Source organism: Pundamilia nyererei, unplaced genomic scaffold (genome assembly GCF_000239375.1).
Source record: "Pundamilia nyererei isolate P.nyererei 1_Seehausen unplaced genomic scaffold, PunNye1.0 scaffold00041, whole genome shotgun sequence".
NCBI classification, from domain to species: domain Eukaryota; kingdom Metazoa; phylum Chordata; class Actinopteri; order Cichliformes; family Cichlidae; genus Pundamilia; species Pundamilia nyererei.
In genome coordinates, this window is record NW_005187442.1 from 266,052 (window position 1) to 280,395 (window position 14,344).

General features: G+C 41.3%; 1 protein-coding gene across 2 annotated transcripts in view; it reads right to left on the reverse strand.

Moving 5' to 3' along the window:
- Nucleotides 1–1,889: 1,889 nt before the first annotated feature.
- Nucleotides 1,890–14,344, reverse strand: part of afg1lb (AFG1 like ATPase b) — a 40,475-nt gene continuing 28,020 nt past the window's right edge. For both annotated transcript variants that reach the window (XM_005730994.1, XM_005730993.1), the window contains 6 exons: nt 9,075–9,157; nt 8,309–8,379; nt 7,341–7,441; nt 6,354–6,494; nt 2,912–3,019; nt 1,890–2,581 (listed from right to left, as the gene is read on the reverse strand). In XM_005730994.1, coding sequence (XP_005731051.1) covers nt 2,435–2,581; nt 2,912–3,019; nt 6,354–6,494; nt 7,341–7,441; nt 8,309–8,379; nt 9,075–9,157 — 651 coding nt within the window. In that variant the 3' untranslated portion in view covers nt 1,890–2,434. The remainder of the gene's footprint in view (nt 2,582–2,911; nt 3,020–6,353; nt 6,495–7,340; nt 7,442–8,308; nt 8,380–9,074; nt 9,158–14,344) is intronic.

Consider the following 14,344-nt stretch of genomic DNA (forward strand, 5'->3'; position numbering starts at 1 on the left):
AAAGGTGATTTAAGTTAGTTTGAAAGTGCCATGGTTGTTGGTGCCAGATAATGAGCCAGTCGGAGTATTTCAGAAATAGCTGAACAACTGAGATTTTTCCACGCAACCATCTCTAGGTTTCCACCAATAAAAAAGAAAATATTCAGCGAGTGGCAGTTTTTCCAGCGTAAATGCGCTGTTGATGCTACAGGTCAGAAGCGAATGGCCAGACTGCTTAAATGACTGCTTGTTACAACTAAAGTATGCAGAGGAGCATCTCTGACTGTACAGCACGTCAAACCTTGAAGCAGATGGGTTACAGCAGCAGAATTCCACACTGGGCCAGCCAAAAAAAAAAGGAAAATGGGGCTTCAATTCACCCGAGTTCACTAGGTGTTGGACAACATGACACTGGAAAACTGTCGTCTGGTCTAATGGGTCTTGATATCCAACATTTGGGTGGTAGGAATTAAGTATAAACAACATAGTCAAACGAGCTTGCAAAGAAAAGCGTCTGGACTTCTTTAAGTTGCTTGAAGACGTTTCACCTCTCATCCGAGAAGCTTCTTCAGTTCTAAGGTCAAAGGGGGGGAAGCCAAACAGCCACTTCACAAGCGCATGGCACAACATAGAAGAGCCACCTCCACAGGACAAGACTCAGCAGTCCATCTGCATCTTAAGGATAAAGGACACTCTTTCGAGGATGCCAATGTTCACATTTTGGACAGAGAGGACAGATGGTTTGAAAGAGGAGTGAAAGAAGCCATCTATGTCCACTGTGAGCGACCATCTTTGAACAGAGGCGGGGGTTTACGACACCAACTGTCTGCCATCTATAATCCAGTTTTGAGATCCCTTCCCAGACGCCTTAACGCCCACTCACATCCTGGGCCATCTGACCTCAGGAATTCGCATGATAACGTGGGGCCAGGTTTCATAATGAGCTCACCCGAAACCCTGGCTGATTGGGACCCACACCCTTTTTCACACCTTGGCTCAGGCGATTAGAGGATCATCAGGGGGTCCTTTTGTCCCTCTTTGGGGGGAACACTAAGTTTAAATCTGGGACTCTCCACCATTTGACCTTAGAACTGAAGAAGCTTCTCGGATGAGAGGTGAAACGTCTTCAAGCACCTTAAAGAAGTCCAGACGCTTTTCTTTGCAAGCTCCTTTGACTACGATGACCTGGATGACTGAGAACCTTCACAGATATAAACAACATAAAAGCATATATATCCATCCTAACCTCGTATCAATGGTTCAGCAGCCTGGTGATGATGTAATGGTGTGGGGGATTTTTTCTTGGCATACTTTGGGCCTTTCAGTACCAACAGAGTATCTTTTAACCACCACAGCCTAAGTGAGTATTGCTGCTGACTGTGTCCATCCTTTCAGGGCCACAGTGTACTGATGATTGCTTCCAGCAGGATAACACATCATGTCACAAAGCTCAAATCATCTCGAACTGGTTTTTTGAACATGATAATGAGGCCACTGTACTCAAATGTCCACAGTCACCAGAACCAACAGAACACCTTTGTGACGCGGTGGAATGGGAGATTTGCATCATGGATGTGTAGCTGATAAATCTGCAGTAACTGTGTGATGCTATCATATCAATATGGACCAAAATCTCAGAGGAATGCTTCCAGTATCTTGTTGAATCTATGCCACAAAGAATTAAGGAAACTCTGAAAGGACTTGCAATTCCAAAGTTTAACTGATGAAGTGGATGGTGTCTATATATACACACTCTCTATATACTATATAGTCCCCTTAATCCTGTTGTCATGTTGAAATATGGGCTCTAAGTTGCTTCAAATCATCAATTTGGCTCAAATGTCATAAAAACCTTACAGTGAAATTTAAAGATCTATTCAAAAAGTGCACAAATAAAACAAATATTGCGAGACAAAGTTAACTTTATTTTCTCTCCGATTTCATAGAAAGCTTACAAAAATGGCAGAAGTTCCTTAAAATAAAATACATTAAGTATATTGAATAATAGCAAGCATATCCTAAATCAACATCAGTGCTCAAATGGACAGCTTGAAAACACCTTGCCCTTTTCACATCCACCCACTAGAGGGCAGTAACCAACTGCAGTGAAACACACTTCCCTCCTCTCTAAAGTGAGCGCCCGTTTGCCTGTGGTTTACTCATGTTAGAGGTTTTCATATTATTTAAAACAAATCGTTTTCAATGGGGAGATAGTGCATGTCACAAAAAAGGACCAGGCAGAAAAAAAGTACAACACACACACAGGTACTATGCTTTGTTTTGCCTTGTTAAATATTGATTTCTCTGAAGAAGAAAAAGATGATTTTGGTTTCCCAAAACAGACTTGGTCTTTTCTACTTCTGCTTAACTGAATACATCTCCTATGCAGTGTTAGTGCTTAGAGGCTCTGTGCTGTGCCGAGGTAGATAATTATCATGACAGTTAGGAACATGCGCTAAGTTTCACTGTGGGTCTTTCTGCGATTGCGGTCTCCCTCCAGCCAGTATGCCTCCGTCTGCATCTCCATCAGTCTAGAGATTGTCCTCTGGAAGGCAAAGATCTCCTCCTCGGCTGTGAAGAGGGTAAGTCGCTCTGCTGCCTCCTGAATAGACGAATCGACACCAGAGTTGGCAACTTGTATACCCAAAAGAGAAATGTTTATGCAGCAGGGGAGAAAGATTAAATCATCGGGCTAATGAGTGTAGAGTCATCGATTTAATCTCCAGCCTGTACATCTGTGTGTAAATATGTGAAAGTGAATACTGCATTTCTGTAAAAAGGATCTAGATCTTAGTGAATTCTTCCCTAAAACAGAGAAATTGAGGACACAACTTCAATAGCAGCAACAAGCAAGTTTGTTATTAAACGAAAAAAAGAAAATAATATAGTGATATCAGATTCAACGGGATAAATAACAGAGATGTGACCTTACCTCACTGAGGCCTAGGTCATCCAGGAGCTGTCGGTCCCTCTCATCATCTCCTCCAGTGTGGACAAAGAGCCGGTCCAAAGGAGCGTCTGCCAGCAGCACCACCCTCACCTTGGACAAGGGGGCAAGAAAGAGCGATGTGGGAGTTACTGTCTATAACATTAAGGGCTGAGTGTCTGTTTACTGGTAGCTTACTCACACATTCATTCCCTGTCTTAAATTATTGGATTTAAATGTTATTGTGGGACGTGTTATTGTCTCATTGATGTGATAAAAGTGCTCGCATTCACAATCCCAAGGTTTCTTCCTGTTAAGAGTTTTTCCTTCCCACTGTCACAAAGTGCTTGCTCACAGGGGGTCGACTCTTTGTTGGGGTTTTCTCTGTGTCACTGTAGGGTCTTTACCTTACAATTTAAAGCGCCTTTAGGTGATTGTTGTTGTGATTTGGTGCTACATAACTAAAATTAAATCGAATATAATATGGGGTTAAAAGGTAACAAATCAGTGAGTATTAAGTTACCTGTTATGAGGCTGGCACAGTGTTGAGGGGTTTAGCCCTTGTAGTAAATACTTTTTTCAGTGCTGAATAGAGTATTTTGCAAAAAAACCCCAATCAAACAAATGAAAAACCACGTGAGTGTGATAGTAGCCCTACTGGAGCCTGCCTGATATATTTATTGCCCATAATAATCCTAATGATGATGTTGGCCTATCACAGGTACCTGTATTGGTGTATATATTTCCATTACCAGGTCATTAGCTGGGCTTTAATCACTTTCACTGTACCAAAAGATGATGTGGCACCAAAAGCTGGTAAAGTAAAAATTTCCTACCTGTAGCCAGCAAACAAAGAAGACTCTTACATAAATTTTTTAAAAAAAAAACCAACACGCTTCTCTGTGTGTCTGGGTAGGACTCCAGCTGCTGATTCCATTCATTGCCCTGGACTGCGAGCAAAAGAAAGGCAAGAATCGGCCTGAAGCAAGAGAGCCCACTGACTGTGGCTTACAGAAGTCTGCCTGAACAGGATAAAAGTGACAGGTACTTGGATGTGTATGTCCATTAGCAAGACTGTCAGGAGACTGTAATGCAAATCCTGTTCAGCTACGAAGGAGTTCCAAATTTCTGATCCAAGGCCAACAAAGAGAGTGAAAAGAGATGTTTGTGGATGATTAGGAATAATACAAAGCACGTCTGATGGTTCACATGGAAACTGGATGACATGGAAACCCACTGTGGAAAATGCCACAAGCAAGACTCACCTTTCATCACAGGGCAACAGGCTAAACATGAAACCTCCATAGAGCAGCACCAATGCTAACATCCAACACAACCTGTCAGGGCGCAAGACTGCAGTGACCCAAGGGAGCATATACATGGAGGCATGGTTGACACCTCATTCAATTTATCAAGCCGGGAGAGTGACGTAGCAACATGACATCACAAGGCATCCCAAGACCCCTTTCTCCAGGAAAGGATTGGGGCAGTAGGGTTGCCCTTGATATACGGCTTCAGTAGCATTCATATATCACCAAAGATCACCACAACATATTCATATTTATCCAGAGCTCTGGACAGATTCTGCCAAGGCTGCCTTTCAGTGTTCAGGATGCTCATAAGCGTACCACGATTAAACATCCAAAGCTTCAGAGAGTCAGGCTGGACCACTGTCAAAGGTGGAGTATGATGGCCTTTAGCAGCATGTCAACAACACAGCTGCCTAGAGATGTAGGTGCACCCAGGTGGAGAAAACTCTGTGGAAGCTCTAATGCTCCTCCTCCTTCTCATTTAATGGTTTTAATTTTTACTACTTTGTAAATTGTAGATACAAACTGAAGATGTCAAATACATGAAACAAGATATATCGAATTATGTAGCAAAGAAAAAAAGATAAATAACTATAAACTAAATATGTTTTATATTTTAGATTCCTCAGAGTAGCCACCCTTTATTTATTCACAGCGCTACAAACCCTTGGTCTTCTCTCAGTGAGCTTCATGATGTAGTCATCTGAAATGGTTTTCACTTCACAGGTGTACCTTATCAGGGTTCATTTGTGGAATTTCATGCCTTCTTAATGGAGTTTGGACCATCAGTTTTGTTGTGCAGAAGTCAGGTTGGTACACAGCTGACAACCCTATTTGACAACCGTTAGAATTCATATTATGGCAAGAACCAATCAGCTAAATAAAGAGAAATGACAGTCCATCATTACTTTAAGAATTGAAAGTAAGTCTATCCAAAAAATTGCTAAAACTCTGAACGTGCCCCCAAGTGCAGTCGCACAAACCATCAAGCACTACGATGAAATTGGCTCACATGAGGATGTGAGCCAATTTCTGAGGATGAATTCATGCTGAGGATGAATTTATTTGAGTCACCAGCCTCAGAAATCGCAAGTTAGCAGCACCTCTGATTAGAGCCCAGATAAATGGCACACAGAGTTCCAGTAGCAAACACATCTCTACATCAACTGTTCAGAGGAGACTGTGTGCATCAGGCCTTTATGGTCAAATAGCTGCCAAGAAGACACTACTAAGGAAAAGCAATCAGGAGAAGAGATTTGTTTGGGCCAAGAAACACAAGGAATGGAAATTAGACCAGTGGAAATCAGTACACTGGTCTGAGGACTTTGGTTCCACACGCTGTGTCTTTGTGCGATGCAGAAAAGGTGAACGGATGGTCTCTACATGAATGTTCCCAACGTGAAGCATGGAGGAGGTGGTGTGATGGTGTGCAGGTGCTTTGCTGGTGACGCTGTTGGTGATTTATTCAATATTGAAGGCACGCTGAACCAGCATGGCTACCACAGCATCCTGCAGCGACATGCCATCCCATCCGGCTTGCGTTTAGTTGGACAATCATTTATTTTTCAACAGGACAATGACCCCAAACACACCTCCGGGCTGTGTAAGTGCTATTTGACCAAGAAGGAGAATGATGGAGTGGAGCTCTGGACTGTTGGAAAACCATTTCAGGTGACTACCTCATGAAGCTCATCGAGAAAATGCGTGTGTGCAAAGTTGTAATCAAAGCAAAGGGTGGCTGTTTTGAAGAATCTAAAATATAAAACATGTTCTGAGTTATTTCAGACTTTTTTTGTTTACTACATAATTCTATATGTGGTAATTCATAGGTTTCATGCCTTCAGTGAGAATCTACAATGTAAATAGTCATGAAAATAAGAAAAAACATTAAATGAGAAGGTGTGTCCAAACTTTTTTTAGTGTATATATATCTTGTTGGAAGCCAAGAGTCGAGTATTTTATATTACACACTCTTGGTTTTGAACTGAGATGTCGAACACATCCAACACTTTTATGGATGTAATGTAGGAAGATTTCTAAAAGTTGTAAATAAAGGCAGAAAAGCTGCATTAGAAATCCTTCGGTAACACATGAGTGTAATAGAATCCATGCCTTTCATTCTTTTTTTTTGTTTTCACCTTTTTGTCATAGAAGTTGTCTATGAGGGTGGTAAAGCGTCTGGCCTGATCCTTCATCGACAGCGTCAGCACGGGAACGCGGCGGATCAATACTGTGTCGAAGAGCCGCGCCATCTCCAGGTAATCGCTGGCACCCAAAGCCTGGAGAACGACAGAGCATGTGAGATACTGAAACAAAGTCAGACCCGAGCTTCAAACAGACAGCACACCACAAAAGAACACATCAAAGATTTCAGCTTTGTACATGTGCACATCTGCTCCATAAATGGGTACAGTCACTGTGAATTTCTGCACTCTGCACACATGGCCTGAAAAAATGACAACTGTGAAGTGAGGGCACCTTGTGCAAAAAGGTTCTAGCTGTTGTAATTTTTGTCCTCGTCCTTGGTTCTTTGCCATTCAGGCTGATTGCTCTTAAAATTAATGAGGACTCGCCAACATATGCCAGAGGAAGCCTTGAAGCTCACATGCCTTCTAAAACTCGCCGCTGTCCATCAGGGTTGAGACTTTGCACACGCTACACACTTCCTTTTTCAGGTGCAGTGGGCACAACTAATCATAAAAATGTCAATAGACTTTCTTTTTGACATTGAGCAGAAAATACCTCATCCAGTTCAAAGGCCCGGACAATAAACAGAGCATAGAGGTAATACAGGGACAAGAGAAGTGCTTCGAATTTGAGCAGTTTTGATTAGTAATGAGTGGATTTTGTGTGTCTCAGTAGAAAAAAAAAAGAACAAGAAAAAGGATGTGGTTTGACTTTGGTTAGAGGTCACAGGCTGTTTTAAATGCCATCAAGCAGTTCTAATTTGTTCTCTATCTGTATAGCGAGTAACTGTTGTGTTAAAGCTAAAAACCAAGAAAAGCTTACCTTAAAACACTCCTTGTTTTACTCTAAGTTTTATGTGGCCAAAAGATGTTAAGTGTCGTTATGTATCAGCCTGTTTTGTTGCACAATAAAGACAAATTAATCGTAACAATACTCACTCTGCCGCACAGCTCATCAAAAGTACAGTCAGCAACGGTTCCGCAGGTCTTTTCTAGAGTCACATCTCTACCCAGCACTGAGAGCACCCGGGGACCTGTAGCTATGGAAACACACACACACAATGTACAATGGCTACAGTATATACATGTAGTTAGGTTAAAAGGTAGTATATTTATGAAATTTGCTTTACTACACACTCACGATTTTTGATCTTTTAACCTCTAATATAAGACAAAATAAAAGAAAACATAATGAAAAATATTGTTTACTACTAAAAAACTATTTACTATACAATAAAATCCTAAAATTTCACAGTGTTACAAAAAAAAAAACACTTTAAGGCCCAGTAATTTAAAAAATCTAAGTTCAAGTCTAGAGTTTGTTTTTAATTTAGAATTGTGCAGCTTTTGTTTTTTCCTGTTGAATTATAACATATAAAAAAATGACTTGAAAAGCATCACAAATAGCCCAAAAAAAGTGCAACTGTATTATCTATGTAGTTTAACCCTGATAAATGTTATTTCTCTGTGTCACAGACTTCTATTGTTGTAACAGAACTATTTAAAGTAGGTGAGTGAGCCGTCTCGTGGGCTTGGGTGACATGAACATTAGCAGTTAAAAAAAACCTTCAGCAGATACACTAGATAATCCTGTATGATTGAAAAGTCATGGTCTTCAAAATCCCCAGCTGTTTCGGGAATTTAAAAAGACAACAACAATAAAATAAAAAATTAAAATCTATTTTTGAGCCTTAAATACTAAGAAAGGATAAATGTGAGACAAATTAAGGTAGACATTGATGATTTGTCTAATTGTTATCAACACTGTTGATTTTGGTATTTTCTTTTATCTTTCATATATATAAATATTACAAAATGTGTAATTTTGACGTGTCCTTGTGTCACAGAAAAAAAGTAAAACATAATCAATTTTTCCAAAATGCATTGTCTTCCTTAAATGCCCTTACCACTCTTTTGTCTTAATGAGAGCTCTTCAAACAGTGCATCCAAGAAGGCCTCTGCACCAGGCTCCCCTGTGCTGCACAACACACATGCACCAGCGCGCGCACACACAGGCAACGAAACAGAAAGGAAATAATAGGATATGAAATTAATAATGCTGAAGTGGCCACATCAAACGGTGGCAGCAAGGAGAGCAGGGGAGAGGGGTACTTAGCTTTTCACTCCATCGGTAAAAAACAGGATGTTAGGCTCTAAACACAAGCATTAGCCTGTGAATACACGTCGAAATGAGATTGTGAAGTGTGTGTGTTCGTGTCTGCGTGTGCTTGTGTTTTAACTCCAGGTAAAAGGGTGTGATGTACTCTATTTACATACAGTGAAAAGACGAAAGCACTTGTTTGCCTGCGTGCGCGAGTTCCTAACAGCGCATATGTAACAAGGAAAATAGAAAACTAGCTTTTAAAGCTCTGCCCTTTTCTCATATTCTATTGATTCCTCTTTTTATTCTTTTCATGGATCTCTCAAGGTAATGCAGGTCTTTATAAACCTCCCAGCCTGCGTCTCCCTCATTTATTCATCTGTTTGCCTTTTCTTTCTGCCCAAACTACATGATGTGCACAAGCATTTCCTGTGTTTGTGTGCGTGTGTGTGTGTTTAATGCAGGTTAATGTCAACTCAACCCAGCCTCCGCACAAACTCTGGGCTGAGGAGGACTATAAAGAGGGAAGCAGAGAGGTAGCGTGCTTGTGTGTGCGTGTTTGTGTGTCTTACAGGTAGTAAAGTTTCCCTGCTGCAGCCTCGCCAAGCTTCCTGTAGTCAATCCCTGTGTCTAAGCAGACGGTGTGGCAGTATTCCTGTTTACACACACACACACACACACACACACACACACGTTTGGCACAAGGAGATTTTAATCTTTCTGGACAACACTGACACACCTAACACACCTAATTGATTATTCTTGTCCTTTTATTTGATAAAAAGATAAGGAAAATTAAAGAAATATCAGAACTTTGTACATTTTTCGCTTAGCTCTGATTTTCATATTGGTGATTGCTGATAGAAATGCTAAAACATATTGCACTTCTTCAGGTTTAAATCATTGTGACAGCTTGATTTGTCTTGATGATGCATTGTTAATATGGCAACCCTGTAAAATGGACAATCAGAGCTTTGTGTCTTCACTTCTTTCACACTAAAATGGATACAGAACAATCCTAAAAAGTATTAAATTAAATAGCAAGGCATCGCAGAAGGCAGCCGGCATCTTATCTCCTATCCTCCGACAGCTTTGGGATTTTGTGTCAGCTGTTCTCGGTTTGCCGAGCCGATCCATTGTTCTGCAGCTATTCAAGTGCGTTACAGCAGGGGTGAACCTGCGATGCAGGGTTCAAACTTTTCCACATAGAGTAAAACGTCAACAGGATTCATGTCAGGGAGTACAGCACAAACTATAATCATCATCTCCACTATTCTATCAAAGAAAAGAGAGGAACTGCATATCATCCCATCCAAGCCATCATCGGCTGACTGAGTATTCAGCGACAGCTCCAGTAAATTATGAAATCAGTGAATTTCTGCCACTGGCCTCCTTAAGCTGCAGGATAATTAGTAATCATCACAAAGCAAGGGGACGGAAATACTCTATTCTTCTCTGCTGTCAACTTTTTATCTCCGTGTCCGCTCACACAAACGGGGTTCCCACTCTGAGCCAATTGGCTGAATCAGGCTTAATAACAACCTGACAAACTCGCCCTCCCCCACGCACAAAAGGGAGGTGTCATTTCATCAACCTACTGTGACCCCACCAACGGGTAAATAGTCCCTCCAGAAAAGAAAAAAAAAAGAAGGAAAAAAAAAACTTGTCACTATTGCCGCCACATCATTAGTATCTCAGTTTGTCTTTTCTCCTGCCATCTTCAACTCCCTCCCTTTATGAACCTCGTCTCTAACGTACCAACGGTAAAGGCGGCTGTTGCGTTCCTTGACGGAGGAGCGAGGTGCAAATACGAGAGGGGAAAAGAAGGAGGAATGGAAACACAATCAGTGATGATGATTCCATTGGTTATTTATAATCAGATGAGGCTGAGGCCTCGCGGGTCATTACTTGATTATCCATCTTGAGGGGATTGTCAAGTTCTCACTCCTCTAAGATTTTTATCCGCCTACACATTGTGGTTTTGCAGCCTCCCCGCACCCCGACGCCGCCACCGACAACCTCCTCTCGCAAATGTAGTCAGTCTACTTTGCAACTTTTAAATCTCGTCTTAAACAGTCCCTTCAGTTTAATCGGCGAATTGCGATGTACAAATAGTGGAGTAGCAGCTTTTTTTTTCTTTCGTCAGGTGGACGGATAGAAGAGGTGATCATTTATTTTAAGGAAAAATGATAAAAATGTGCTCGTGCTGCAAGTTGAGAAAATATTTAGGTTGTAACAAATTTGTTGGTGACAAGTGTGCAGTCTTTAGTTTTTTTTTATTTAGTAATTTTAAAGGCTCACAATTTGATTAATTTATCCATTTGCAATACTTTGAAGTTTTTCTAATGGAATTTTGTAGTATTTTCTATTTTCTAAATAATCACCTCTTTAGATTTTGTCTTGTTAATTAAATTAAAAGAAACTCTAATCTGCAGTTTTTGTTATTTTAATCATTATTAAGACACATGACAGATTAAACCACAAAAAGAAAAGAAGTGCAGCCCTAAGGTTTATTACCATCAGGCAACAATATTAGCTTTTTAAACTAGTGGTGTAAAAACCTGGCAAACGTGTCGCTGATTCAAAGAAAAGCAGCAAATTAAGAGTTCCCCTGCTCGCACAGATGCATTCACCGGCTCAGACACAAGAGAGAGAGATGACAGACATGAGAATCAGAGACTCTTTAGAAGAAAGTCATCCAAACACATGTAGCTCCAATCATGTCATTGTCCGAGCTGTCCACTGCTCTCACTGGACAGCCGTTTAGCATAAAAACAGAGTGGCTTTTTCTTTTTTTTTACCCCCCTGCTCCCTCCACTCCCCTCTGTGCCCGCTCCCTCCATGACATATCTTTCTCTATCCTTTACTCCTCAAAAAGTTGCTTTTGAGTTTTTCAAAGAGCGCGGTGCCATTGAGCTGCAACAAAAGCCAAGGATAGCTGACTATTGGGCCCTGATGAGGTCCACTCCCTCATTACCCAGCAGCAGAAAACATTTGATGCTTTTTTTTTTTTTTTGTTTGGCCTGGAGAATTGACCAGGCCTCAAAGAAATGCAGGGTGGGAAGGCTGAAAAAGAGACGGGGGTTGGAGGGGGGTGAGGGGAGGAGGGGAAAGGTTGTCGTTCATTCATCCGTGTGTGTCTTACAGCCTTGTGTGGAGGGACAGGAAAAAAAAAAAGTGGGAGGTGGCAGGGACAGAGGGGTCGAGAGAGAGGGAGAGAGATGTGTGTGTGTGTGTGTGTGTGGGGGGGGGGAGCTTAAAACAGTGCCTTTATGCTGGCAAGTTCTGGACGACTCTTCTGACATCAAAGTGTTTTCACTAACTGGGGAGCTGCTTAGTTAGTGTGTGTGCGTGCACGCATGTGAGCCGGCTGGGGGTGTATCTGGTGATTTTATTCATTCTTGGGCCGTCTGGGGGGGTACGTGACAATGTGAACACCCTAATTACACCTAATGATCTATTCCCTTAAAGTGTGACTGCCTTGGGCCGGCGATGGATTGTTCTGCAGGGTCGTTCTCACAACCTTCTCCTGCCTCGGCTGCTCCTCTTGGGGAAACATCGTTTGAGTTGGAGGCCCCATCTTTTGTGATCCAGGACCCCACCGGACCCCCCGCTCTCAACCCATCGAGTTTCGTTGGCCCAGGACTGAACCAAAACGGTAACTCGGGCAGTGTGTGCTACCTGCACCTGGCCAACAGAGGCTCCATTTGTTGATCGTGACAGACGCGAGCAAAACATGGGCTCCACACAGTTTATTACAAAAATTGCTCTCTGATCATTTTGTATAGTATAAACCTGCAAGACCTTTACAAGAAGACTTCAACAATGTAGCATTGCAGTCTTTTAAACCTGCAGGACTTTATGTGCACAATTAAAAAGGAATCAGCAAAATTAAATAAGAGACTTCATCTTTCTTGTTCTGTGCACTGTGAAAATCTGAGATTTTGTACCGCTGACTTTGTAAAAAATTTTTTTACATATAAGTTAATTCTCCCCAGCACCTCGGTCTCGAGTTAGATTGTGTTCTGTCTTAGTCTGCTGCCTATAAAGATACTGATTAGTGAATAACTAATTATCTGGTGTATTAAAATGGATGCAAATAATTCAAATCTGACATTCAAAAGGGTATTGATGTCAGTAATATACATAAAGTTAGTCTCAGAATAGAATTTCTGTTAGGATCACTGTAGCCAAAAATTGTTATTTCCATGTGTGGTCACTTATATTTGGTGGTACAGTTCTGTTCTGGGACCTCCTCCTGTGGGTTTTGAAAGCAGCAAGAAGACGACAGAGCAGGCATCAGTGAATAAAGATGTCACAGTGATTCAGATAGGTAGGGTGAACATGGTTTGCACATGTGACTTTAGTCAGTTTAGTCAGTTTGCCAGATGATGTGGGCTCCCACTGAGATCAGCTGATCTACTGGGAGAGGAGCTTGACTTTATGTCACTTATGGGGTGGCTTGACTTCTACTGTTTTCCCTGATTTCCTGGTTGTCTGTACTGTGACTAGCAAAGGCAAAACCGCACCCCATGAAAGTCGAATTAAGAGACATTTCTATATTTGTACACGCTTACTATTACACATCTGACATCTGAACACTCTGATAGAAAACAGGAAAACATCATTTGCCCAAACAGAACCAAGGTAACTGCCATAATTAAAATTTAGGTAACAATTAGTATCCTGGTCTGATTCTTTGTGCTTAAAAGAAATCGATTTGTCCTATCACCCCCTGTTCAGGTTTCAGAACAGACAGCGAGAGACACTGATATGAAAGAAGTGAGCTTTGCCCTCGAAGCATGCTGCCATTAAATGTTTTAAAAGACAATGACTGTCATCAAATATCAAAATCTATTTGATTTGAACTCTTCCAGCTCTTCACACACGGTCCTTCTTACCAAGGTCTTCAGTGGAGGACCACGTCCCTCTCATTCTTCAGTTTTTCCCTTTCTTTCTTTGTCATTCTGTTTTGATTTATATATTTCATTTTTTCTCATCACCAACTGCTCAGCACAGAGCCAGTATTGACAGTGACACAAAAAAAAGAGATGAAAAGTGGATCAAAAGAAGGGTTAAAAACAGATAGAAACTCAGAGATACTCAAAGTTGCCTCAGGGTTGTTGTCATGTTTTTCTCCCCTCGGCAGCTTTGTGCGCAACTGCAATCGAACAAGTGGAGGGAAAATAAAGTCACTATTCTGCTACCAAAATACAGAGACCTGACCTTGGGTGAGTAAAGCCAGCGAGCAGAACAGGATAGTGATAGAATAAAGAGTGGGGATAGAGGGGTGGAGAGAGAGGATGGGCAATGAAAAGTGGAGTGGAGAGCGAGGACAGTTTGCCAGAGAGAGAAAGAGTGTCTTCGTTACAATACTGGCAGCATCCATTAAAAAAAAAAAGAAAAAAACCCCAAACCCTGTATTTCACGAAACTACGAGCTTTGCAGCGGCTGCAAAGAAAAAGACGCCGGAACAACTGAATAGACTCATAAATGGAGTCTACAGAGATGCTACAAAGGACGAGAAATTACAAACGACTGTGTGGATGAAAAATAGCAAACAAACTAAATGTATCTACTCTGGTCGAAAGAATCCACGCTTCGTACTGATGTCCACAATTCTTTTATTCCTCTCACAATCATGAGCACCGTGAAAACTAGAAACAAGTAAAATAATATCAATAACACATATGATATTCATCTCAGCCACTTATTTCCTTTCACAAGGTGCACAAGTGTTAAACAAATAACAGCGTAATGATTTTTTACCGTGTACGCCTTGTAAAACCAGCAGTAGAAAAGTTGTATATTCCGAAAAGTCCGCCGTGTTACCGTTCTGTCT